This window comes from Akebia trifoliata, chromosome 4 (genome assembly GCF_017979445.1).
Source record: "Akebia trifoliata isolate Shusen 1 chromosome 4, ASM1797944v1, whole genome shotgun sequence".
NCBI classification, from domain to species: Eukaryota; Viridiplantae; Streptophyta; class Magnoliopsida; order Ranunculales; family Lardizabalaceae; genus Akebia; species Akebia trifoliata.
Genome location: NC_141378.1, coordinates 2,021,820 through 2,045,155, shown reverse-complemented (window position 1 = coordinate 2,045,155; position 23,336 = coordinate 2,021,820). Strand labels below are relative to the sequence as shown.

General features: G+C 34.2%; 3 protein-coding genes and 1 pseudogene across 6 annotated transcripts; 1 reads left to right on the top strand and 3 right to left on the bottom strand.

Annotated features, from left to right (window-relative positions):
* Window positions 1-906: 906 nt before the first annotated feature.
* On the bottom strand, window positions 907-6,534 carry LOC147402867 (putative indole-3-pyruvate monooxygenase YUCCA10). Of its 4 annotated transcripts, XM_086438245.1 has the most exons (5): window positions 5,572-6,534; window positions 3,508-3,577; window positions 2,089-2,322; window positions 1,839-1,961; window positions 908-1,752 (listed from the first exon to the last, which is right to left on the bottom strand). In XM_086438245.1, exons 3-5 carry the CDS (start codon window positions 2,284-2,286, stop codon window positions 1,567-1,569), a joined length of 507 nt encoding a protein of 168 aa, XP_086294371.1. In that variant the 5' UTR covers window positions 2,287-2,322; window positions 3,508-3,577; window positions 5,572-6,534; the 3' UTR covers window positions 908-1,566. The 4 variants fall into 4 exon arrangements, with proteins under 4 accessions (XP_086294369.1, XP_086294371.1, XP_086294370.1 ...); XM_086438243.1 differs by lacking the exon at window positions 3,508-3,577 and having other exon boundaries at window positions 907-1,752; XM_086438244.1 differs by lacking the exon at window positions 3,508-3,577 and having other exon boundaries at window positions 2,089-2,359.
* Window positions 2,366-3,500, bottom strand: LOC147402868 (putative indole-3-pyruvate monooxygenase YUCCA10 pseudogene; annotated as a pseudogene).
* A 6,252-nt stretch (window positions 6,535-12,786) lies between the features above and the next one.
* LOC147402866 (peroxisomal membrane protein 11D-like) lies at window positions 12,787-16,380 on the bottom strand. The gene is made up of 8 exons (XM_086438242.1): window positions 16,044-16,380; window positions 14,927-15,072; window positions 14,047-14,434; window positions 13,931-14,005; window positions 13,762-13,842; window positions 13,535-13,610; window positions 13,246-13,419; window positions 12,787-13,162 (listed from the first exon to the last, which is right to left on the bottom strand). Exons 3-6 carry the CDS (start codon window positions 14,137-14,139, stop codon window positions 13,539-13,541), a joined length of 321 nt encoding a protein of 106 aa, XP_086294368.1. The 5' UTR covers window positions 14,140-14,434; window positions 14,927-15,072; window positions 16,044-16,380; the 3' UTR covers window positions 12,787-13,162; window positions 13,246-13,419; window positions 13,535-13,538.
* An 877-nt stretch (window positions 16,381-17,257) lies between these two features.
* Window positions 17,258-21,733, top strand: LOC147402865 (ras-related protein RABC1-like). Its single transcript, XM_086438241.1, has 6 exons — window positions 17,258-17,586; window positions 18,443-18,511; window positions 19,310-19,375; window positions 20,785-20,906; window positions 21,109-21,237; window positions 21,375-21,733. Exons 1-6 carry the CDS (start codon window positions 17,448-17,450, stop codon window positions 21,480-21,482), a joined length of 633 nt encoding a protein of 210 aa, XP_086294367.1. The 5' UTR covers window positions 17,258-17,447; the 3' UTR covers window positions 21,483-21,733.
* The last annotated feature ends 1,603 nt before the right edge of the window (window positions 21,734-23,336 follow it).

Here is a 23,336-nt window from a genome sequence, read left to right as displayed (position 1 = left end):
CTTTTATCTCAATTTTTATATCCTACAAATCTATAACAAAGTGAGACCCATCATTGTATTTTATTACACAGATTTCTAACCCGCTGTGATGCCTTTTTGAGACACGTTAACCAAGTTGATGAGTATAATCAGTAAGTGGGTCCGTTTGGCCAGGTTGATGAGTACACTCACTAAGTTGGTTACATGGATACAAGGCATCGAGTCACCTGGAATTACAACTGAGTCGACCCGATTAGTTTAAAATCATGCAATAAAGATCTTCAATTTATACATCATATTATAATGATGAAACTCTAGCGTAGGATGGATCCCTATGCTATTTTACTGATTTTCACCATCTCCAAACCCTAAATTGAGTTCCTGACCCTTAAAACATCTCCAACAAGATAAAGTTATATGGTCTTTTGGTAGTTTTGATTGCTTGGCTGTGGATGTAGAGTTTGGTGGTCTGCTCCTTCATAATATAAATTTTTTTATGGGTTTTTTGAATTTTAACCGTTTTTGAGTTTTAATACCAATTTTTTGAAATGGGTATGGGATTTAGTATATAAAGAAAAATATCTGTAAAATATTAAAATTTAAAATCATTATTTTTCTACTTGTTTTAGAAAAAAAAATTAAATATAGCACATATAATTTTTCAGAAATCAATAAAATTCAGGAATATGACAACAAAAAAAAAAAAAACTAAGGGTTCGGAATGAGATAATAAAATAAAATTTTAAAGAGACTGAAATTACTGAATGAAATATTTCATTTATTAGAGTAAGATAAAAGAGTTTTTTCAAGTTTAAATCTTTTCATTCCATGTTTGAGTATTTCCTGATTATCCGTGATTGGAAAATTTGATGGTCTAAACTATTTGTGGAGTAAAAGAACTTATTTTTTGATGATTTTATATTTTGATGGGACACCTGTGTAAGGTAAAATGGATAAAATAATAACTAATTATTGAGTTATAGCATGATATAATCTTTAGGCATATATGCACAACCTCGTAAATTATTGTACAAATTTTATTCAAATAAATTCTACACTAGTGAAAAATTATCTGGTTAGAATAATTATTTTGAAATTCTCAAATATATATTTATGAGTGATTAATGGCAAATTGGTTTGAGAGGGTTTTACTGGGCTACGGCAGATTGGATTAGCACACATTCAAACCAGATTCGAAGGGTACCTTTAAGGCATTGCTTATACAAGCATTTCAGATAAATTTTTGAAGAAAAAAAGCAGTACTTCATTTGTAACTATCACAAAAAACACTTTATTATTGATAATAAAAAATAAATGAGTGCTGGGGTGACACAGAGATGTACTGTGATTCTCGCAATTCTGACGTGGACATGCATACATAACTGTAGATGATTTTTACTCGTATCGCGAGGAAACACATCTATGGTTATGTGCACATCCCACGTCAGATTTGTGAGAATCACAGTAAATACTTTATGTCATTTCAGCATTTTCCTAAATAATAAATAAATAAAAAATTTCTCTTCCTCCCATACATCATTCATCCCTTCCTTTCTTATACATGACAACTTCATAACAATTCTAACATCACAGTTCTTTCATGTTGGAACCAAGAGTCTTCCTTATGTCATCAGCTATGTTTTGAGCATCCATAGACACCCCAGCCAAGCCTCTCCTTGCTAGTCCTGCACAGTACAACCCATTTTGCCCCTTCCAGTGATTCGGAAAAGGAGCGCTCGGCATTCCAGCATCGTTTAGGAGATGCCCTTCATCCTACATTAGGTGAAGAACATATATGGATATTATGAAAATGTTTTATCTAATAGGATGTGATCTTAAGATAGAAATGATATAAATACCTTAAGCCAATTGTTAGCAAGGCTTTTATAGCCAGTGGCAAAAACTATAGCATAGAACTCCTTTGTCTTGCTATCACCAAACATCAACTCATTTCCATTTACACTTGATATCGCCGGCACGACCTTCATATATTGACACAAGAATTGAGTGTCACATAAATATTTTACGATTAGTAGCATAAACGATAAGATGTGTGGACAACAAACATATCATGATCTCATGAAGATAAACTCAAAGCTTTTAAGGTACCTCTATGTCTCCATCTTTTATCATCTCTATGGTCCCGACATCTATAACTGAAGACCTTCCTGTGGCTGCTTTGAGATAGAATGGCCCTTGCGCAAGCCTTTTTATCCCAAATTTTGATAAATCTCTGTACTTAAGTTTGGAAAGTGTCAATACCAAACTATCTACTAAAAAAAATGGGAGGAACCTCAGGAGGAACATGCCGGCATAGACCAACTCCTTAGCGAGGAAATGGAACTGCAGCCAATTATCCATCCATCAGTAAGAATAGAATCTAACAAATTATAAATTAGAGGAACTAAACATAATTATAAAATATAGAAATAAACATTTATAAATTTTCAAAGAGAAGGGGAGACTCAAAAGGATATAAAGAGAAATGGTTACAATCATCAAAGTAGGCCCATTTTCAATCCATCACTTAGGTCTCCCTCAGAAGAGACTTGGAATCCTCGATATCGCTATAACATAAGCTGGTTTTTGGTTGGGCCAGATATGTTAAAACTAAAATATACTGATTGTATTGGTTATGAGTCTAGATGGTTATCATATTCATCAATACCAGTATACATACATCAGAATTCAATTAAAAAATTAAAATAAAAGGAAAGGAACCACTTCATGTGTATAGAAGCTTACCGGGCTCCTAACAACTATGGATGTTTTAGCTCCGAAAATTGTAAGATCATAAGAAATTTCCATCCCCGAGTTGCCACACCCAACAACCTAGACATTCTTTTCATGATACTTGGACCCTGACTTGTACTGACTAGAGTGGATTATCTACCCTCCAAAGCTATCTAATCTAGGAATCTCAGGGATATTCCCCTCGCTATTTTCTCCTGCCGCCACCACCAAGAACATACTAGTATATCTCTCAACCTCATTTGAGACCGTGTTCCTGGCTACGATAGTCCATTTTCCAACAGACTCATCAAACATTGCCATGTCAACGGACCGACGATATTGAGAGCTTAAGTTAAGATGGGCCACGTAGTCGTCTATATATTGAATGAATTTGTTCTTGGGTATGAAGGTTGGTGTATCAGGGGGATATGGCATGTGAGGGAGTTGGCAAAACATCTTTGCTAAATGCAACTTAACGCGGTCGTAAGACCTTTTTTTCCACAAAGAGGCATGACAATCCTCTCTTTCAAGAATAATGTTGGGGATTGAATGTCGGTTTAGACAAGCTGAGGTAGTCAGGCCTGAAGGTCCTACTCCTATAATTACCTCTACTACATCCATTTCAACAGAAAAGTCAAGAAGGACTCACGACTACCTCTTTAGAATTTACAATGTTCACCTAGGACTTCTATTTGTGTGTGTGTGTGTTTCTCTTTGGGTGCTTTATAGAAGCAAAGAATGGCTATAAAACAAATATAATTAATGAATATACTCTGAACCTAGTCATTAACACACCTTTCTTCTCTCTTTTGCTACCTCAATCCTCCTTGGATCCAGCAATATATTCCTTTTTCATCACAATGTTCTGCAGTACAGTTTGTTATGTCCAATCCAATAGAAAAACAGCAAGTGTCATCTATACACAAGGCAAGGAATAAAACATTCTTGCCAGGCTGGATTAGCGACAAACCAAACCAGCTGCCAGGTGAGACAAACCAGTCAGCACCTAAAGATTTTGGATCACTATACCACAATCTAATAGTATCATTAGGGGCGGGATGGTGTACTCGTGGTAAGATAACTCATAAACAAAAACATAATCCCAACCATTGAAACATAAAATCCAACAGTCGAGATAAAACATGTATATTGAAGATACCTCATGTATTCCTAGATATATTTTGACTGCTGGATTTTGCATTTTAATGGTTGGGATTAAATGGACCCCAACCTTTGTTTTTAGTGTAATTATTGAAAGTAGTATGGCTAGTGACCATACCTATCCATTGTCTCGGTTTTGCTGCTTCGGTGGGTAAGATTTCAAAACCATAGGGACGGTTAGATAAAAGAGATATTTACAAAAAAGTGATAAACTTTTGACGTATTTATGAGTCTGTCGTCATATTAATTACCAAAAAGTGAACGATAACGAATTCATAGGTTTTTAAACGTGATTATTCATGTTTTGGTAATTAAAATGAAAATTGGTCAGAATCATAAATAACTCATTTTTAGCTCACAAAATAGTAATTCACTCTAGATAAAAACTGCTCATCGGGATTGAGATTATTTTGTTGAACGAAATTACATAAATATACAATTTTATTAGATTTGCATACTAGTATTTCTTTATTACTTTTTTTAATCCTTAAAATAAAAATACATGTTCAGAAACCAACTTAGTTTCCCGAATCCCACCAATATACAGTGCTTTAATTTGCCAACATAACACGCTAAGAAAACATACTTCTTATGAAAAAGATATGTGATTAGATTAATAAAAAAATAGTATAAATCAATGTCTGAATATATTTCATAAGAAGAAAAAGTACATGCTAATCGCAGCTCTCTTTGGCCGCACCTTTTTCTCAAGTGCTCGACTATAATTATCGTTACTGGTTTTCGAACTTAAATAACTTTTTCTAATCTAAAAATTGAGATAAGAAGATTGATCATCTATTAATATGGATAATTGTTCATATAAATTCTCCACATTACAACAAGTTTTATCTATTTTGACAGATGGTAGAATTATTAAAAAAAGGTTAGCATTCCACACACGCACTCTCTATATATGCTTCGGCTAAATCAAATTTGATTGACCCAATTCTTTGGAAGCAGATGAAGGTTTAGCCAAGTGCATTATTCCTGATGCTATGCGCCTCCAATAAATTCCAAACAACGGAAAATTTACAATTGGATGGGGAGGTGAGCCAATTAATTCTTAATCAAAATAAGAGATATCGAAGAATTGGTTCTAAATCAAGATCGAGGAGGGTAAAAATCTTGGTCCTACCTATAAACTTTCAATTGGCACTAAATCAAGATCGGAAAAATGAGGTCTCTCCTTCCTGGGCATAATAAGGCTATTTCTATTTATTATGATAGTGTTGTGTTTTGCATAAGTTTTAATAGTGTTTGAGGCAATTTAAGTTTGAAGATCCTTTTCCATTGCAATTGTCCATGTTAAATTATAGTCCTTGTGTTGGATTTCTAGGTGTTTGGAAACAAAGTTTGTATCCTAGTAACGTAGTGGATATACAAATATTATGTTCAACTATTACAAATTCTTCTCAATTACTTATATGTAACTCTATTAATCATATGGCATTATATGATGTTAAACTAATAAAGTATAAGTAAATATCTAACATTAACAATTTTTTGAACAATAAATGAAAAACATGCAGTTTCATCATTCATTCTTGTTGATCAAATAGTATCATTTTGAGAAAAAAGATTCCTAGAAAGAAGGCAAAAATATAGTTATAAACTACTATAGTCATTTACAATTCTTCATAAAAGACCATTAAAATAAAGAAAATGAAAAGTAGCTAGTGGTGGAATAAATAAATATACCTGATGAGGAATTGATAGCTTTGTGTTCGTCAGGTAAATCATTGATCCAATAGTTATGATCATTCGAAGCTCTATAATTTTTGGAGCTTGATGTAGAATTCCATTAATTAAATGCCCCTTACAAAAACAGTGATTTTGTTTTCATAAATGTCTAAACATGTTGATCTAACACTTCAAAAAAGAAATAATAATGAACTATTTCTATAGTATAAACATATTAATCTTATACTTTAAAAAAGTAAGGTGATTTGGTGATGAAAATCTTAAAACCTCATTTTTTTTTTCCCTATTTCTAATTGCATAACTAGGTACCCATATTTTTAAGTCCTTTGCCACGTAAAAAATTAAGAAAAGACTTTAGTCTACAGAATGACTTATTAAATAGTGAATCATACCTAAAGTTTACTGACAGCCCTGTTCTTATATATCTTTGGTTATCTACTCAAATATAACAAAACCCACCATTAAAAAAAAAAAAAAAAAAACAAAACTCACCATTTAAAGCTATAGAAGTTATCTGCTTAAAAAATACTCTGATTTAAAATTTTTTTTATTATTATAATATCAGGGTATGCTTGAGTACATTTGGCCTTTTTCGTTTCTACCATAAAAAAATTGCCCCATTTTTTGTCATGCTCAAACACAATAAAGTTCACAAAAGTTTTTTCTTTTTTGTTTTTGTATTTCCATAGTTGAAGATCCTACAATGAAATTTTTGAAAAATTTACTTAGTTAAGATGATGGATTATTTCGTGTACTTTAAAACTTGATTGGAAAAAAAGGCTTAATACCTAAAATTACAAAAAATTATATTAGGAATTAGAGGCACAAATATGATATAAAATATATTGGAGGTAACTCATTAGAATTTTAAGGATTTAAGACATTTCCGAAATATGGTACGATTTATTATAAAAATAAGGTCAAGAATATGTATCTCATCTTACCATGAGATTTGCAAGGAAAAAAATTCATTAGCTTAGAATAGATTAATTTGTTGATACAAATGTTGATTTATAATTAAGATTCCTTCTTCAACAATACAGAAAAAAGATATTAGAACAATCTCTTCTAAATGACTGTATCAATGGTTAGTTTCCAACTTACAATACAATAAAAATGAGGTTTTTGTATAAATGCTTAGAAAAAGAAATTATCTTAAATTGTTTAAATATTCTAAAATTGTAAAAAATTTAAGAAATTCTTCCATAAAAGGCCTACAAGGAGAAACAATAAAATAGTTTCTCTTTTAAAGATAAAATACCCCAAGATTTCTTACAAAAAAACCTATTAAGGTTAGGATTTTATAAAATTAAGAAATTAAATAAACAAACAAAATCAAATAAATAATAAAGAAAGAAAATGAGCTTACTTGCTAGCATGTGACTATCTTCGACATTTTCTAGTTGTTCAGCTTAGAGGAGAATTCAATTTATAGAACTAATTTTGATTAAACCAGTAAAACTTTGATGGTTTTGAGATATTACTTCTTGTGTATCGTTTCTTTGTTATTTTGAGGCACGTCTCAATGTGAGTGTTTCTTTATTAACTTTAGAAATAAATTAATATCAATAACAAAATATTCATATAATAAAATACAACGGTGGGTTCCATTCAATTAGGATAAGGGTCCTCTGTAGTACATTTCCCCTACAGTTCTCTGTTGTGGAATTTGACGATTGAGGAAGAGATGCATCATAAATATACAAAATCTCATTCCTTAAAAAATTAGAGTTAAGGGACTATCCATTTTCAAAGCTTTTGTCAAAATTAAAAAATTGACTTTTTTTTTTTAAGTTTGATCTACAACATAATCCTTACAAGGTCAAGTTGTTAAAATTTCTTTTCAATATGTCAATCTCTACTACTTAAAAATCACTACAAGGAAATTGTACTACAAGAGGATATGCTCCCCACATTTTTGTGGGGGATAAACATCTACTCAATTACATTTTTATGAAATCCACTTTATTGTCTTTTCTCTTCTCCTTCTAATTTTAGACATTTCCCTCTCCCCTCCCCTCGCCCTTTTTCTATAATATTTTACTCCCCTTTTCAATAATACCCCATTTAACTTTAATACTTTCTACTTTTACCTTATTTTTCAATAATACCCTTAATTTTAACCATTTAAGAGTGGTGGATGAAACATACGGAGCAAATGAGACACACTTCATTTTCTATTGGTGTATCAAACTTTGCTCTTGGATTGGTGGACCAAATTTTTTCCAACAAAAAATAGACATGATTGTATAGAAATATATATATATATATATATATATATATATATATATGGGTCGCGTTCCTACGACCCCCATTACGACCCTCATCGCGACACACGAAGTCAGCCGTTCGATATTTGCAAGATCTATGGTCCAGATCGGGTGTCATTTTAAAAACGTTTGCAAAATAACATTTTTTGCATATTTGGAAGCACCTCCCCGTAAATCATAAATCGGATTTTGAAAACAAAACTTCGTCTTCTTCGTCTTCTGCCCTCTGCTCTGCATTCAGAACTTCAGCTCCTCTTCTGCACTCTCATCTGATTCATTGTCTTCCTCTTCTTCTCACTTTGATACGCGCAAGATCCGAAGACGATCTATCATCTCTTCGATTCCTTACTCGTTATTTGCGTTCGACTTCCTCTCTGCGTTCAACGACACACAGACCAACAGATCTGAGTTTGAACGACAACCATTGCGTTTCTGACATCGTTTGTGACGGCACCGACGAACCATTCGACTTCGTCTTCACTCTCTCTCTCTCAAAGGTAAGAAATCACAAACCCTTCTAACCTTTTTATTTTTAAATTTTTTTTTAAATTTCATGTTTTCTTTGCTGAGTTTCTTGCAATCAATCTCCATTTTAGTGTGTTGTTGGGTAGGAAACGTTCTATTTTAAATTTCATTATGTCTTTGTCGATTTCAACCATCAAGAACTCCAACTCAAACAATGATTCTTCATAGTATTTAGCACTGCAGGGAGAGCCAGCAGAGAAGTGAGTTTGGGGGTTTGGTTAGGTTTGTGGGTTCCAGGTGAAGGTATAGATGAGAACGAAGAAGAGTGAAATGGGAATAATGGGGTTTCGTCAATTTTAATAGAGAGATGGGATCAGAAACCATGTCCCTAGTTTAACCATAAAAATTTATTGTCAATTTTATGAAGTATTGAAACACCTCAGGCTTTGTCTTTAGTTTAACCATAAAAATTACACATTTCATATTTTGAAAAAAGATTTAGATCTGATGTTCAGTAATGTTAAGAAGAAAAAATAAGAAGAAAAGAAAAAAGAGTAAGAATGATTGAGTAGATGTTTAAGGAATTGTAGTGTGTTGTTGTTTGTTCTGGTAAAATTTTTAGAGGGACATTTGATCCCCATCTTTGCATATTTTCAGATTGCCCGTTCTAACACGGCACTTAGTGTGAAGGCCGTGTTAGAAGACATTCCTAACCATGTGAAGGCCACTATAGGGGGTATGTCATAAGAGGATCCTCGACTACAATCTCTTCAAAATGATTGCCTGACTCATGAACCTAAATGTTAAGCTCGGTTCAACAGAACGAGGGTTGAAATCCCTATCAAACTCTTGTAGAATGGTAATTTAGTCACCAAGGTCTTATTAGCGGTCTCTACGTTCAATTATTTGCTAGGTATTGATATTTGATCTTTTATGTTTATTATTTTGTTATATTGATTTTGTTTATAAGGATTGGTGAGAGTTGGTTATCTTGTTGTTGGATTTTGAATTATGGGCTTTGTCAGTGCTTTTGAGTTTCTATATTATTGAATTTGTATCATTTTCTATTGAGTTTTTGAATTATAGCTTTTTCTAATTCGTTATTTCATTGAACATGGATCATTGAATATGCATTGGTATGATTGAAGATTTTCGTTTTCTTTGACTTCAGGATTTAGATTTTAATTTTATTGTATCGGAATGCGGGTTAATGAATTTGAGTTGAGGAATTCTTAATTTATATTAATTTATTCTGTTTATGATCAGTGTAGTTCAGAGAAATTTACACCATTTCTTTGGTTTGGCTTTCCATTAGTTCCCTCTTCTATTCATCTAAGTATATATATATATACTTATCGTGGGTACCCCCCCCCCCCCTCTTTGGGTGAGACTAATCCTACGGTCACATGCACAGCCCCCTTGGAAATTCCTACGTGCAACGGGTTGAGTAGAGTTGTCTCTATCGATAATCCATCCAATTCAGTTTCAAAGCATATGTTCATTTCCCAGAAAAATAGTGATGTCTTCTAGTTGAATCCTTCCTACATTTCTAATACTTAATTTAATTTCAAAGTATATGTTTATAGACTTGTAAAACAACACAGACACCAATGGAACTTGGCAACGAATACCACTATCGGTATCGGACACTAATATTAAGTTCAAACGCTGTGATCCAAACAATCCCAAATGTTATATACAGTCTACTCCATTTATTAAGAGATATTAATAAAATAAAATAAAAATTCCATCTAAGTTTAAGTTGATAAATGTGAAAATCAAATCATATGAGCACTATGTAAATAATAGCTGAAACAGGATATTTGGTAAAAGAAGATTTGGTTCAATCAGAATGCTTGTGTGCTCAACGAATGTGCAAAACAGGTATTAACCCATCCAAAATTTCATACAATGGAATAATGTAATAGTTGTTGTATTCCCATGATGAATATACAATGGAATAATGTAATAGTTGTTGCGCGTATCTGGGATATATTTGTTGCATTCACTTCCCTAATTTATTTATTGTGAACTTTTGATCAAATGGACCAATTTGGGTAGTTATCCATCAGTTCTCTTCTCATGTTGGGTTTGATTAGCCTGGATTTACACAATCTTTTGGGTTGTAAATGTAGCCTGGTACTCTGCCAAGATATTATCTCAATAATAGACTTAACATTGAAAATAACCGATACATGCATTTTTTTTTCCCTTCTCTTGTATTGGGGCTACCTCGCCCTCCATTTCTTGGTTTTCATAAGTGTATGAACACTCCATTATATCTGGATATCCTTCTTTATATATGCCATACCTTCTCACAAAGAGGCCACCATTGATCATTTGCCTTATCCCTTACCCATACAACAACTCTTGGAATCTGGTTTGAGAAGGAACCTTCATTATGGGTATTTTAGCAACACTTAACTTGGTACAGTCATTAATCAATTTGGACTCATATGGCACAGTCAGTGAAGCTCTAGCTTACAAGTTACTATTTGTGTTTGTGTGTGCTTGTGTCTCCAACGTTTGCATTCTGAATTATATAAGATACAAGAGGTAAAAGTCCATCACTTATAAATTTGTTTTTGATTTCATCGTCTACAACTAGAACACATCATACCACTTTACAATAATTCCCATTTTACTTCATATTCGAAGTTTGACAAATTGTAGACATCGAGGATTTAATAGCAATTTCCAAAATTTATAAATGTGTTGTTTTTAGATTATGTTCCCTTTGATATGCTGTTTGGAGTTTGACCGTCTTCATTAGTGATGGACTGACTTCATTCTGACTCCTTCCAAAATATGATTGCATGCCTTCATGTTGATAACTTGCAGAAAAGTTGCAGATAGGCCATGGGATCCTGCTAAGTGGAGTGAGATTGCTGATGTTGTAGCAGCACTTTCTATTCCAGTTATAGCAAATGGTGATGAAGATTTGCTATGGCCTTGATGGGAAAGGTCACAAACTGTTTCCAGCCTTGTGACAACTCTCTAAGTTATACGTTGTATATTAGTGAATGAGCAGTAACCAATTATAAAACAATACTTATGTTGGTTATGTAAATAGGATAAGAGATGATGTTGCTGGCCATTAGCAACACTTATGTTGGTTATATTGTTCATTTTTTTTTTTTTTTTTGCATTCCTATAGTTTGTTTTGAATCTGTAAAATAAGGAAAGTGGTTGCTTATTTTTTCATTGTGAACTATTCTCTATAACTTAAGTTTTGGGAAGTTTTGGATTTTTGTACTTCCTAGTTTCTCATTAATTAGTCATGTGGTTATAGTTTTGTTCAATTTTTGTATTTGCTCGAGATTCAGTTCAAGTTGAAGAGTGCAATACATCTTTTGTTCCAACTCTCTCAGTGTTCTCTTGAGTTTAAAGAGTATTATTAAGTATTCATTATTTATTTCAATAAGTACTGTTATTAAGGATTCTCTAAATCACTTATGAGTAGATTTACTCAAGCATCATCACGCCTCAAATAAAGAAGCCAAGTCCGTGACATTGGATTCTACATTATTAACACCCTCAGAGATGTATTTCCCCCATAACCACTAAGAGAAAAAGAATGGATAGATATTGCCCATAGTGTATGAGCACTATTTTTTATTGTGAAGGAGACTGAACCCAAAGTGATTCTGAATGTGGTAAGCGATTGTGATGCTTTAGTGGATTAATGATTCAACTTACATACGTTATTAGGATACTACTAATTGGGTGACAGGAATCTGTTCTGATACTTCAATGTAAGTGTGAATGTCGCATTTGGACTATATTGGTCCTATATCCTTACTTATTTGGCCATCCTTGTTAATGGTTTTTCTATTAGCTTTTCCTATGAATGTGGTAAGCGATTATCAATGTTTCTGCTAATATGGGCCTGAGGTGGCTGTCACATGTCAGGCACTTTGCATGAAAAGGCTGCATTGAAACTTTTTATAAATTTTTATCTAAGATTTTTAGAGTTTATTGTTTTAGTTATTTTTAGTGAAGCATTATGGAACAAAGAAGCATGGCAGAACTGTTGTCATTGTTTGATTTGTTTAAAGATGTACTAATTCATGGTGACAAGAGGCAATGGCAATGCAAGTTGTTTTGAAAATTGAATTTGGAACTAGTTTCAACTTGCGTAGTTTGAAGCCTTCGCACAATTTGCTTTTGTTTTCGATAAAGTCGTTATTCTGTTTTACATCTTGTTTCAAGTGTTTTGGATTTGTTGGGTGGGTTCAATTCACAAAAGGCCTGAGTTTATGTTAAAAAATTATTGAAATACTTAGTTTTCTTAACCAAGCATGATTGGTCTTCAACAGAATATCCCCCTTTTATTATTGTACCATTCTCATCAACAACATCATAGGTTAAGGTATAACCCTTTGAGCAATGGATTTCCATCCCATCATTACAATACTCACAATCTCTACACAAGTTCACATAAGTTCCCATTCCAACATGATTACCACTTTTAAAATGTTCAACATTGAAACCAACCTCTTTGACAATTCCAACAATCTCATGGCTGCAATCCAATACATCTTGAATAATTAGTTAGAATGATTTCAATGGGCATAGCAACCCCATTAACCACAACTGGACCAACATAAACCAGTTTTTTTAGCAACAATAAATGGTACAAACTTCACTAACAATGATTTGAACTGCACCCAGTATGAAACTTATTGGAATGGAACTTTGAGATCTCCTATTCAAGTACAACTTCATCGAATCAAGGGTAACTGAATAATGAGAACATTTGTCAAGTTAGCGGAACTTGTTTATTTTCATGGTGTGGAAGCTTGAATCTCCCGCTTTCATGGTGTCTTGGTCTTCGGTGGGGAAGGAAGCAACTGCACAACATAACAAATTTCATCACCCAAACTCTGCGCTATATAACCATAGATATAGAAACAAACCAGGATTTTGCCATTACCTGATAACAAGAGATCAATGAGCTGACAAATCCAAAGCCTCCTGTTACACGGGGAGTGACTTTCTTAGGTGCCAGTTGAAGCAACCCAATCGCAACCACCAAATCCATACCAACTTTTACGAGAGCCAAGGTCCTATCATTTGATTTTTTGAGTTTGTTGCAGTATTGCTCGTTCTGCATTCACGAAGGCGGTAAAAAAAGAACCAATCTTTGGAATAAAAATGGAGAAGGAGAAGATATGATAGGGTCACACTCTTAAAACAAGTCTGCACTGTCAAGCTAAACATACTTGATTAGCTATCAGTGTTCTTGAGATCCTTCTCCAACTTCTTCATTGATGCTGAAAGCCTTCCAAGTTCTGCAAGCTTCATATAGAAAAGAGAGGAACAAAACAGACAGTTCAAGTTGGGGATCATATTGTGAATGTGTATTCAATCAAAAGCTAAAACGTTCATTTATTCACATTCCTATGTATAAAATCTTTCTCATTGAAGCTGGAATGTAGATGGTACAAACCTCAACCAAGGTGGTACAAGCCGAGGAGCCCATCCAACAGAAAAGAGAGATCCTGCCAATTAGCTCTACACGTGCTTTGTTCTGGAGTACCAATAAACTAATTAAATTTTTTTTTTCCCCGCAAATATTTTATGAGGAATACATAATGGCAGGAACATAAAAACAGTACCTTATAGATGCCAGTTCTCCCAAGCCAGACAATTTGATCCAGAAACAAGAAAGTTGACAGTAATGCATTTTTGGACTGAAACAAAGTATCACATTAAATAGGCAATGAATTTGTACGTTTCCAAGTAAAACAATTGGAAGAGGAGTTCCTTGAGGAGTTGGACTGATAAGACCATGCAAATCATTGACAAACTGCAAGTTCAATAGCATGAACCATCAAAATGAGTCAAATATAGAAGAGCACCCAAAAGTGTATTCAATCCATGATTAGTCTTTTCTTCCTCTTTAAGGGTGTAGATAAAGTAAATGCATTAGAAACCAAAGTCTGAATATGGCATCCCTGATTCCCATCAAAGTAATATATAGTTGAATGTGAAAGCATGCTAGAAAGAAAGTGGTCTATGAAGTATGAAGATAATAGAAAAAAAAGGGGGCAACAACGGCTAGAAAGCCCAATATCAGGAAACCAGTTCTGCCTTTCAATGGGATTTCCATTCTCCACAACCTACAGCACAGTCAAAATGACCTTATCAGCTTCTAAGAGAAACCTAAAGTTGGTAAACAAAATATAGATGGTCAACTAAGTAACATGAGTAACATGAGCCATGGACATGTGATTGGGTAAAGGTAAAACATACCAGCAGCCTGGCCCTCAGGATTCTCATAAGCCAACAGTGCAGACATACAATAAGTTATATATTAGAAGATATAAGCGTAGGATACAAATAACATACGACGGTATGTTTGGGTGTAAACTCTTTAAACAAATAACATAGCGTAGGAATTCAATTCCCATTTCTCAAATCAATCCAACTAACTCAAAAACGTAAGAAAATTTACTAATTATCACCTACAATGAGAAAAAAAGGCCACACTCACCCACACACAGCTATAATTTCATCAAACAAACAATTGAAGAAAACCCATTATAACAAAAAGTTCAGAACAAAAGAAAACATCAAAGAAGGGGAAAATATATACATATTAAATGACACACCTTTACAGGAAGTCTTTCAATCCTTTTAGCCAGCTTTCGAGCAAATGGGTCTCTGATTCTCTCCACTTGCTTCGAAAGAAATGACGGGAACCCATCTGCTGCAACCCCTCTACACCTCCTAAAACATCTGCATTTCGTCCTTGTTCCTGTTGGTGGGGCAGAAACAGAACCCACTGTGAGAGCGAGCATTTTTCACTGTTGTATTCCTCTAGCGTACATTAGCATCAACAAACACCTCGTTCTACAAGAGTTTGATAGGGATTTCAACCCTCGTTCTATTGAACCAAGCTTAACATTTAGGTTCATGAGTCAGGCAATCATTCTACAAGAGTTTGATAGGGATTTCAACCCTCGTTCTGTTGAACCAAGCTTAACATTTAGGTTCATGAGTCAGGCAATCATTTTGAAGAGATTGTAGTCGAGGATCCTCTTATGACATACCCCCTATAGTGGCCTTCACATGGTTAGGAATGTCTTCTAACACGGCCTTCACACTAAGTGCCGTGTTAGAACGGGCAATCTGAAAATATGCAAAGATGGGGATCAAATGTCCCTCTAAAAATTTTACCAGAACAAACAACAACACACTACAATTCCTTAAACATCTACCCAATCATTCCTACTTTTTTTTTCTTTTCTTCTTGTTTTTTCTTCTTAACATTACTGAACATTAGATCTAAATCTTTTTTCAAAATATGAAATGTGTAATTTTTATGGTTAAATTAAAGACAAAGCCTGAGGTGTTTCAATACTTCATAAAGGACATGGTTTCTGATCCCATCTCTCTATTAAAATTGACGAAACCCCATTATTCCCATTTCACTCTTCTTCGTTCTCATCTATACCTTCACTTGGAACCCACAAACCTAACCAAACCCCCAAACTCACTTCTCTGCTGGCTCTCCCTGCAGTGCTAAATACTATGATGAATCATTGTTTGAGTTGGAGTTCTTGATGGTTGAAATCGACAAAGACATAATGAAATTTAAAATAGAACGTTTCCTACCCAACAGCACACTAAAACGGAGATTGATTGCAAGAAACTCAGCAAAGAAAACATGAAATTTAAAAAAAAAATTTAAAAATAAAAAGGTTAGAAGGGTTTGTGATTTCTTACCTTTGAGAGAGAGAGAGTGAAGACGAAGTCGAATGGTTCGTCGGTGCCGTCACAAACGATGTCAGAAACGCAATGGTTGTCGTTCGAACTCAGATCAGTTGGTCTGTGTGTCGTTGAACGCAGAGAGGAAGTCGAACGCAAATAACGAGTAAGGAATCGAAGAGATGATAGATCGTCTTCGGATCTTGCGCGTATCAAAGTGAGAAGAAGAGGAAGACAATGAATCAGATGAGAGTGCAGAAGAGGAGCTGAAGTTCTGAATGCAGAGCAGAGGGCAGAAGACGAAGAAGACGAAGTTTTGTTTTCAAAATCCGATTTATGATTTACGGGGAGGTGCTTCCAAATATGCAAAAAAATGTTATTTTGCAAACGTTTTTAAAATGACACCCGATCTGGACCGTAGATCTTGCGAATATCGAACGGCTGACTTCGTGTGTCGCGATGAGGGTCGTAATGGGGGTCGTAGGAACGCGACCCTATATATATATATATATATATATATATATATATATATATGGGTGGCGTTCAATGGCTAACTTTTTGGCAAAACATTTTTCAAAACATGAGTTAGAAGTTTTGGAATGGGCTGATTTTTGGTGAGGATGATCTCTACGGTGAGGAGATCATCATCACCAAAAATCAGCCCATTCCAAAACTTCTAACCCATCAAAAATAGTTTACAAGAAATGGACGGTCCATGATTTTTCAACTTGTAAACATGGGTTAGAAGTTTTGGAATGGGCTGATTTTTGGTGAGGATGATCTCCTCACCGTAGAGATCATCCTCACCAAAAATCAGCCCATTCCAAAACTTCTAACTCATGTTTTGAAAAATGTTTTGCCAAAAAGTTTGTCGAAAAGTTAGCCATTGAACGTGACCCTATATATATATATATCGTACTTGTATCTACCGACTGGAGTTTTGACTTAAGGATGTGGGTCCACCGAAAAATGATCTCATACCCAATAATTTTATTTACAAGTCACCAATCAAGTTGAATTTTTGTTGTAAGATCAAAGATGATAGTGATAGATAGTGGTGGAGTTGGGTGGCATCGCCGAACTCTGGAGTACAGGATCATCGCTCAAAAAACTTTTTGACTTCCATTACTTGTGATTGATCAAATAAAGGGTGTGTGTGATTCAGGGACCATTTTTAATACCGTATATCGCGACGTACAGAATTACAAAGATTCTTCCTTTGTTGCCTTGGTTCGGAAGAGTAGGTGAAACCGTGAAAGCGAGAACCTTTTGAAGCTTTTTTTTCCCGTCTTTTTTTGCGTTTGTTTTCGAGCTTTTTCTCTCTTTTTCTTCTCTGTTCTTGTAAATCTAGATCTGTGTTTAGGGTTTATATGTAGTTGTTGCGTCGAAGGTGAGAAAGGGCTGATTGAAGGATTGAATTTGATGGATTTATCAAGCACAAGCCAACCAGAATTCGATTACTTGTTCAAGTTGTTGTTAATTGGAGATTCTGGGGTTGGGAAGAGTAGTCTCCTTCTGAGTTTCACCTCTGATACCTTTGAAGATCTTTCCCCCACCATTGGTAAATTTCTCTCCTCATTTGTACATTTGATTGTGAGTTTTAAGCAATTTTATGCAAAATGTTTCGTTTGGATACTTAATTTCAGATCATAATCGTAAGTATGATTAGAGAATTTAGATACTTGTTCAAGCATTGTTTCGATTGGGTTTCTTTCTGATAAGGTTCCATGGTCCTTGATAATGGAATTTATCATCTTGTATCAGAAAATTTAGTTTGTGAGGCTAAATGTAATATTTTTAGCTAAATCAAACATTTTGCAGGATTGATTAACAGAACATATTTTAGTATTACAATGTCTCACTCTGAGCGAAATCTAGATCTGAAACCTTGGTCATAGGTAAACAGAAAAAAGAAGAAGGATTAAATCTTTAAAATTGAATCCTCAAATTTCTTTTAAGCACTCAAGGAATCGAGAAACATGGAGATTCTGTATTGTGTTTTGCGCTTCATGTAAACTGCGAAAATATCGTCACATGGACATGTGTTCTACAAATAGGGTAAGTGGCTGCTATGTTGGACTATCATGAGTGCCCCTAGCACATCTCATGGATGAAACTTGACATTTTGCTCCTTAAGCCATTTTTTCAAACTATAGTAATTGTTATATGAACATAGCCAATTGTATGATGAGCCTTTGAATTCTTTATGGGTAATAACCATATTTGCATCCTTTTTTTTTCTCCTTTCTAAAGCACAAAGTAATTTGTATCATGTTTATTTTTAGTGCTTGTTCATTAAACATCTTGTAAGTTTACAAATGCTTAGATACTATAGGGTTAATTAGCTATAAGAAAAGTAATATTTTATCATGTTTCTTTGATATTCGAATCTGATGTCCCTCCCCCCCTTTCTTTAGGTGTGGACTTCAAGGTAAAAGTGGTTACTCTCGGGGGTAAAAAGCTGAAGCTTGCAATCTGGGACACAGGTAATGTGTGTGCATGTGTGTGTGTGTGTGTGCTTCGAGGGTTTGAGCCAAATGTTCTTTTTCCACATATGATTTATGTTCCTCTTCTTGCTTTTGTGTTTCCATTTGTGAAATTCTTAGTGTTGTCTCTTTTCCCTGTATATCAAAGACCTACTTTCACTCTCAAGCTGGATAAATATACATCAAAGGGCCACTTTGTCACTAACATTGTAATCTGATATTATTTAGAACGTATATAACAAGTAAAATGTCTTCTTTTTTCCCCGGTAAGTACAATGTCTTCCCTAAAAAGATTCCATGTTGAACAGTATATTATACTAATGGACACTCACTGACACACCTATCCACATGAATCTTAACTTATTAAAACATAATTTACTAAACTATTTTGCTTTCAGCTATCATTTATGAATGATTTATTTGTTTGATTTCATCAAGTTATATAAATTAATTATTTTTATATTGTATGGTTTGCGGGAGTTTTAAGTATTCTAAAAAATAAATCTTTCCAACATAAGAAATTAATGTCATAATGTCATTGTATCAAGTTTGTGTGCCAATACAAGAAAGCGTGAATTGATTTTGTGAATTTTTTTTTCTTTGCTAAATGAACAAGGATTCTAATATGAGAAACGGACATACTTGTTAGGATTAGATACTCCCATTGTGTTTGTTTTTCTTTCACCTAACCTCAGTATGTCATTTAATTTTTTCCAAACCATGTTTTCTTTTCTTTTTTTCAAAGATGGAAAGATTGTCATAACACGACTCCATAAAGGTATTATTTTAATCTTGCAGCTGGGCAGGAGAGATTCAGAACATTAACAAGTTCATACTATCGAGGAGCCCAAGGGATCATAATGGGTTAGCCTTTTCCCCCTTCTTGTTACTCTTGTTCTCGTGGAGACTACTGCTGATTTTTTTTTAACTGTGCCTTCTTATTTATTTAGAGAGATTATATTGCCACACCAACTTTTGCTAACGGCACCCCAATTTGTATGTATATCATCAAAGAATTAACAAACATCTTGGGGTGTTGTTAGTAAAAGTTGGTGTGGCAATAGGAGCTCTCTTTATTTATTGTATTGGTGATAGCATGAATTCATTTGGAATGCAGTCTTAAATAGGGTGGGAGTTGGTAAATTACCTTAACAGTGCGTTGGGCTCATTTTCACCTGCAAGAATCCTCTATTTGACATGGAATTTTTCATTGGTAGTATTGAGGACCGACCTCTGTAATAATGCCTTCTTACATTGTCGTGTCATTGGCGACAGACATACTTTTATTGAGAAAGATCAGTAAACGTGATTGTTGAGAAACCCTTCCACTATGACTTTGTTGGGATGGAAGTGGTCATGAGTTCCTTTTTTCCAGCTTTTGTTGTCTTTAGATTCTCAGTTCTCACCATCATCCCCAAATGTCCAAGTTTACGAGAGCATCAGGATCTACTTCTGGAAGTCAAGGACAGTAAGGAGAAAAACTCCAAACTACATCTGGAAGTCTAGGCTTTTGCCACCAGACCTCCTTATCTAAACCCTGAAGTCATTTATCACCGCAGTCCAACCCTAACCTAAGGTATCAAACAAATCATTCGAGCCAGGTTTCTTCAACACAAGGAGATCAAAGGGATCGAGAAAGCATTTCAGTTGAAGAAGAGGACATGGGGACTTTGAAGGGAAGAATATTATTTAGAATTTTCTTATTTTGTTTGATTTTATCTGGTGGTTTTACTTGTGTAGAGGACCATTTTGTCATAGTATAAAAGCTTGGCTTTCCAACCCAGGAGACCTGAGGCTGAGGGGCATCCCAATCCCATCTCATCATTTGACTAGGAGAAGTCGTCAAACGATGATTCTAATAATGAGTTGGCATTACCTATAAATAAAAAAATGAGTTGGCATTCTTTTAGCTGCTGTAGAAATAATGTCTGGCCTTGTTGTATTAGGTATTTTATGAATTAGCACTTCTTCACGTGTAATGGATTTATGTTTTATCACTGACTTAAGAAGAAAATATGATATCTCTTTCAATTGAAGTTGGTGAGGATAATAATAATAGCAACGTCAAGAACTATATTGAACTAGCCCATGTATTATCCGCCTCCTATTTTTTTATTTTTTTTCTGAAGTCGGAAGTAAACTTTTTGTATAGATTCTTGAACTCTATACTTCAACATAAACAAACAGTTTTTATCTGGTTTTTAAGAGGAAGGGTTCTTCTGGTGACTGTTCAACCATAATTTCTTCTCTTCTTTCTTTTTGGAACACTGCAGTTTACGATGTAACAAGGCGAGATACATTCACGAATCTTTCTGACATATGGGCAAAGGAAATTGATCTCTACTCAACTAATCAAGACTGCATCAAGATGCTTGTTGGAAACAAAGTTGATAAGGTATTTCTTCTAATGATCTAACGGTTAGAATGCTCTCCTTTTACTAAGGGATTCAGCAATGGTTTGCTGCTACTCATTATTGAGTATCTTATCTGCTTAAATGGAAATTATGAACTTTTTTCCTTGTCTTGCTTTTATTGGATAGTCCCCCACAAAACTATGTCACAAGACATACAAATCCAAGGTGGTTTGATTTTTCCAGGAAAGTGACAGGGCTGTAACAAAGAAAGAGGGGATTGACTTTGCTAGGGAATACGGATGCCTTTTTCTTGAATGTAGTGCAAAAACTCGGGTAAATGTAGAGCAGTGCTTTGAGGAGCTTGTTTTAAAGGTATTGATTTTGAAAGCAGCTTTTTTTTTTTTTTTCCCCGCTTTTGTTTCATAATATTCGATATTGTTGAAATGTGCCTTCATGATATCCTTATGTGCAAGAAAATGAGGAGCGATTGCATGGCTTATGATGTGCAGATTTTGGATACACCGAGTCTCTTGGCTGAGGGCTCAGTGGGTGTGAAAAGGAACATCTTCAAAGAAAAACCTCCACCAACCAGTGAATCAACTAGTGGCTGTTGCTAATCGTGTTTGTCGTCTTCAACTACTTTCTCAAATCCCTTAAAAGGAGTGGTGGTTGTAACCGTGGTGGTGGTGATCTCCATTTTCAATCTGACGAAGTCTCGCTTATATATTGCATCCGTCCTTTGCGGGAAACTATAAAACCAAATCTCAAATTCTAACCCTGTTCATTTCTCATGTTTTTCATGTCTATTTTTTTCCTTGTATACTGATGCCTCTGGTTGTTAGTAAAGCTCTCTGCCATCGTTGATTTCTTTTTTGTTTTTGGTTCCATGAATTGAGGCTACTTGGCTTGTATTCAATTAGGAGTCACAATGGGGCACACCATGTCTAGACTGACTCTAGATGGTGTTCGGTTGCTCAGAGTTGGGTTGACCTTACCCATCAAACAACCCCCTAAAAATGGCATGGCGCAGCAAAAACTGAGCCTAAGAAGAAAAACTTTGTTGTTTAGGTAAAACACAATTTTGACCCCTATGGTTTGGCATGATTCTATGTTGATCTTCTAAAGTTTTCACAATGGCACTTACCTCCCATATCATACGAGTATGACAAAGGTTGATAATGTTCAAATGCCATTTTTCTATTTTATCTTTCTTTCATTGAAAAAAAAATAAAGGTAAATTTTAAAAAGATAAAAATGCCCTCATCTATGCATTCTCGCGTTCTTACTCTGAACCCAGTTTTTATTAATGATAAAGAATGACAATTTTTAAAAGGGTAAAAAATATCATATGTTAAACATGACGGGTTTTGGGTGGCGTGGAGGAATCAGTGGCTTTAAAAATAGATTAGAAATACTTCTCTAAAGGTTGAAGAAAGGGTAGAAAATGAGGGGATTTTAATCATTTAGATTAAAAGTTTCTTACTAAGATTGAAGTCAAGTGGTCTCTTTAATTTTTACTCAATTATTCATAGGATTCATATCAAAAGCAATTTACAAATGGTCTTTGACTATAATTATCTTTTTAAATTATTTTAGGATGCACCATCAATATTCAACATTATAATTTTTTATTAAAATATTTTATAATGAGTAGGGGTGTCAATGAGTGCCCATTTAACCGAAATCAGAATCGAATACCCCAGTTTCGGATCCCCTTTTATTAGAATAGATTAGAGTCGGGTCTAAAATGGAACCAAACCGATGGGGGCCAGAATCGAAACCATTAGGTTATATCCAATGGGTACCCACGAGTATCTGAAATCAATTTATTTTGTCATTTCTTTTCATATTATGAATGATTTTTAAGGTATTTTTTATTTCAAAAATAAATGCATATTATATAAAATTCTTTAATTTTTCTTATAAATTATCGATTGAAACTTAAAATGAGTTGCTCTTCTAAAAAATTATTATTTTTAACAAAGATAAATTTTTATTTTTGAAAAAAATAATTAATTTTTATCTTTAGTATAACAAATTATAACTAAGTTAATAATTTTGTTGATAATATGTTAATTTTTTTATAATGATTTGAAATATGATTTTTGTCATTTGATTCTTGAGAATCGGAATCGATGGGTACTCGTGATTTTTGAAACCAGAACCGATAAGAATGTAATGGCTATGGTTCTAAGTTCCTTAAAAATCGAATTAGAACCGACCCATTGACACTCCTAATAATGAGGTATTTTTGTTTGAATTGTAATGGTCTTGGCCATGGTTTCAAAACTCGTTCGAAACTGAGACCTATCATTTGAGTCATTTTGACGAGATAGATGGACAAATCAATTTTTTGATCAAGATTTGAAATCCCACATTCATTTTTTTTCATTTTTGAAGTAAACGCAACAACCATATCGAAAAACTCGTGGCATGGAAGAGATGAAACGCCAAACCAGAGTTTTAAAACC

What these genes read in the sequence shown, in the direction of transcription:
- LOC147402867 (XM_086438243.1), bottom strand. Translation starts at nt 5,634, where the DNA reads ATGATCATAACTATTGGATCAATGATTTACCTGACGAACACAAAGCTA. An exon ending in TAAAAGATGGAGACATAGAG is followed by an intron (nt 1,962 to 2,088) that starts GTACCTTAAAAG and finishes CAATATATGAAG; the next exon opens with GTCGTGCCGGCGATATCAAG. An exon ending in TTGCTAACAATTGGCTTAAG is followed by an intron (nt 1,753 to 1,838) that starts GTATTTATATCA and finishes CACCTAATGTAG; the next exon opens with GATGAAGGGCATCTCCTAAA.
- LOC147402866 (XM_086438242.1), bottom strand. Translation starts at nt 14,139, where the DNA reads ATGCTATTGAACTTGCAGTTTGTCAATGATTTGCATGGTCTTATCAGT. An exon ending in CAATTGTTTTACTTGGAAAC is followed by an intron (nt 14,006 to 14,046) that starts GTACAAATTCAT and finishes ACTTTGTTTCAG; the next exon opens with TCCAAAAATGCATTACTGTC. An exon ending in CTTGTACCACCTTGGTTGAG is followed by an intron (nt 13,611 to 13,761) that starts GTTTGTACCATC and finishes TTCTATATGAAG; the next exon opens with CTTGCAGAACTTGGAAGGCT.
- LOC147402865 (XM_086438241.1), top strand. Translation starts at nt 17,448, where the DNA reads ATGGATTTATCAAGCACAAGCCAACCAGAATTCGATTACTTGTTCAAG. An exon ending in AGATCTTTCCCCCACCATTG is followed by an intron (nt 17,587 to 18,442) that starts GTAAATTTCTCT and finishes CCCTTTCTTTAG; the next exon opens with GTGTGGACTTCAAGGTAAAA. An exon ending in TTGAGGAGCTTGTTTTAAAG is followed by an intron (nt 21,238 to 21,374) that starts GTATTGATTTTG and finishes TATGATGTGCAG; the next exon opens with ATTTTGGATACACCGAGTCT.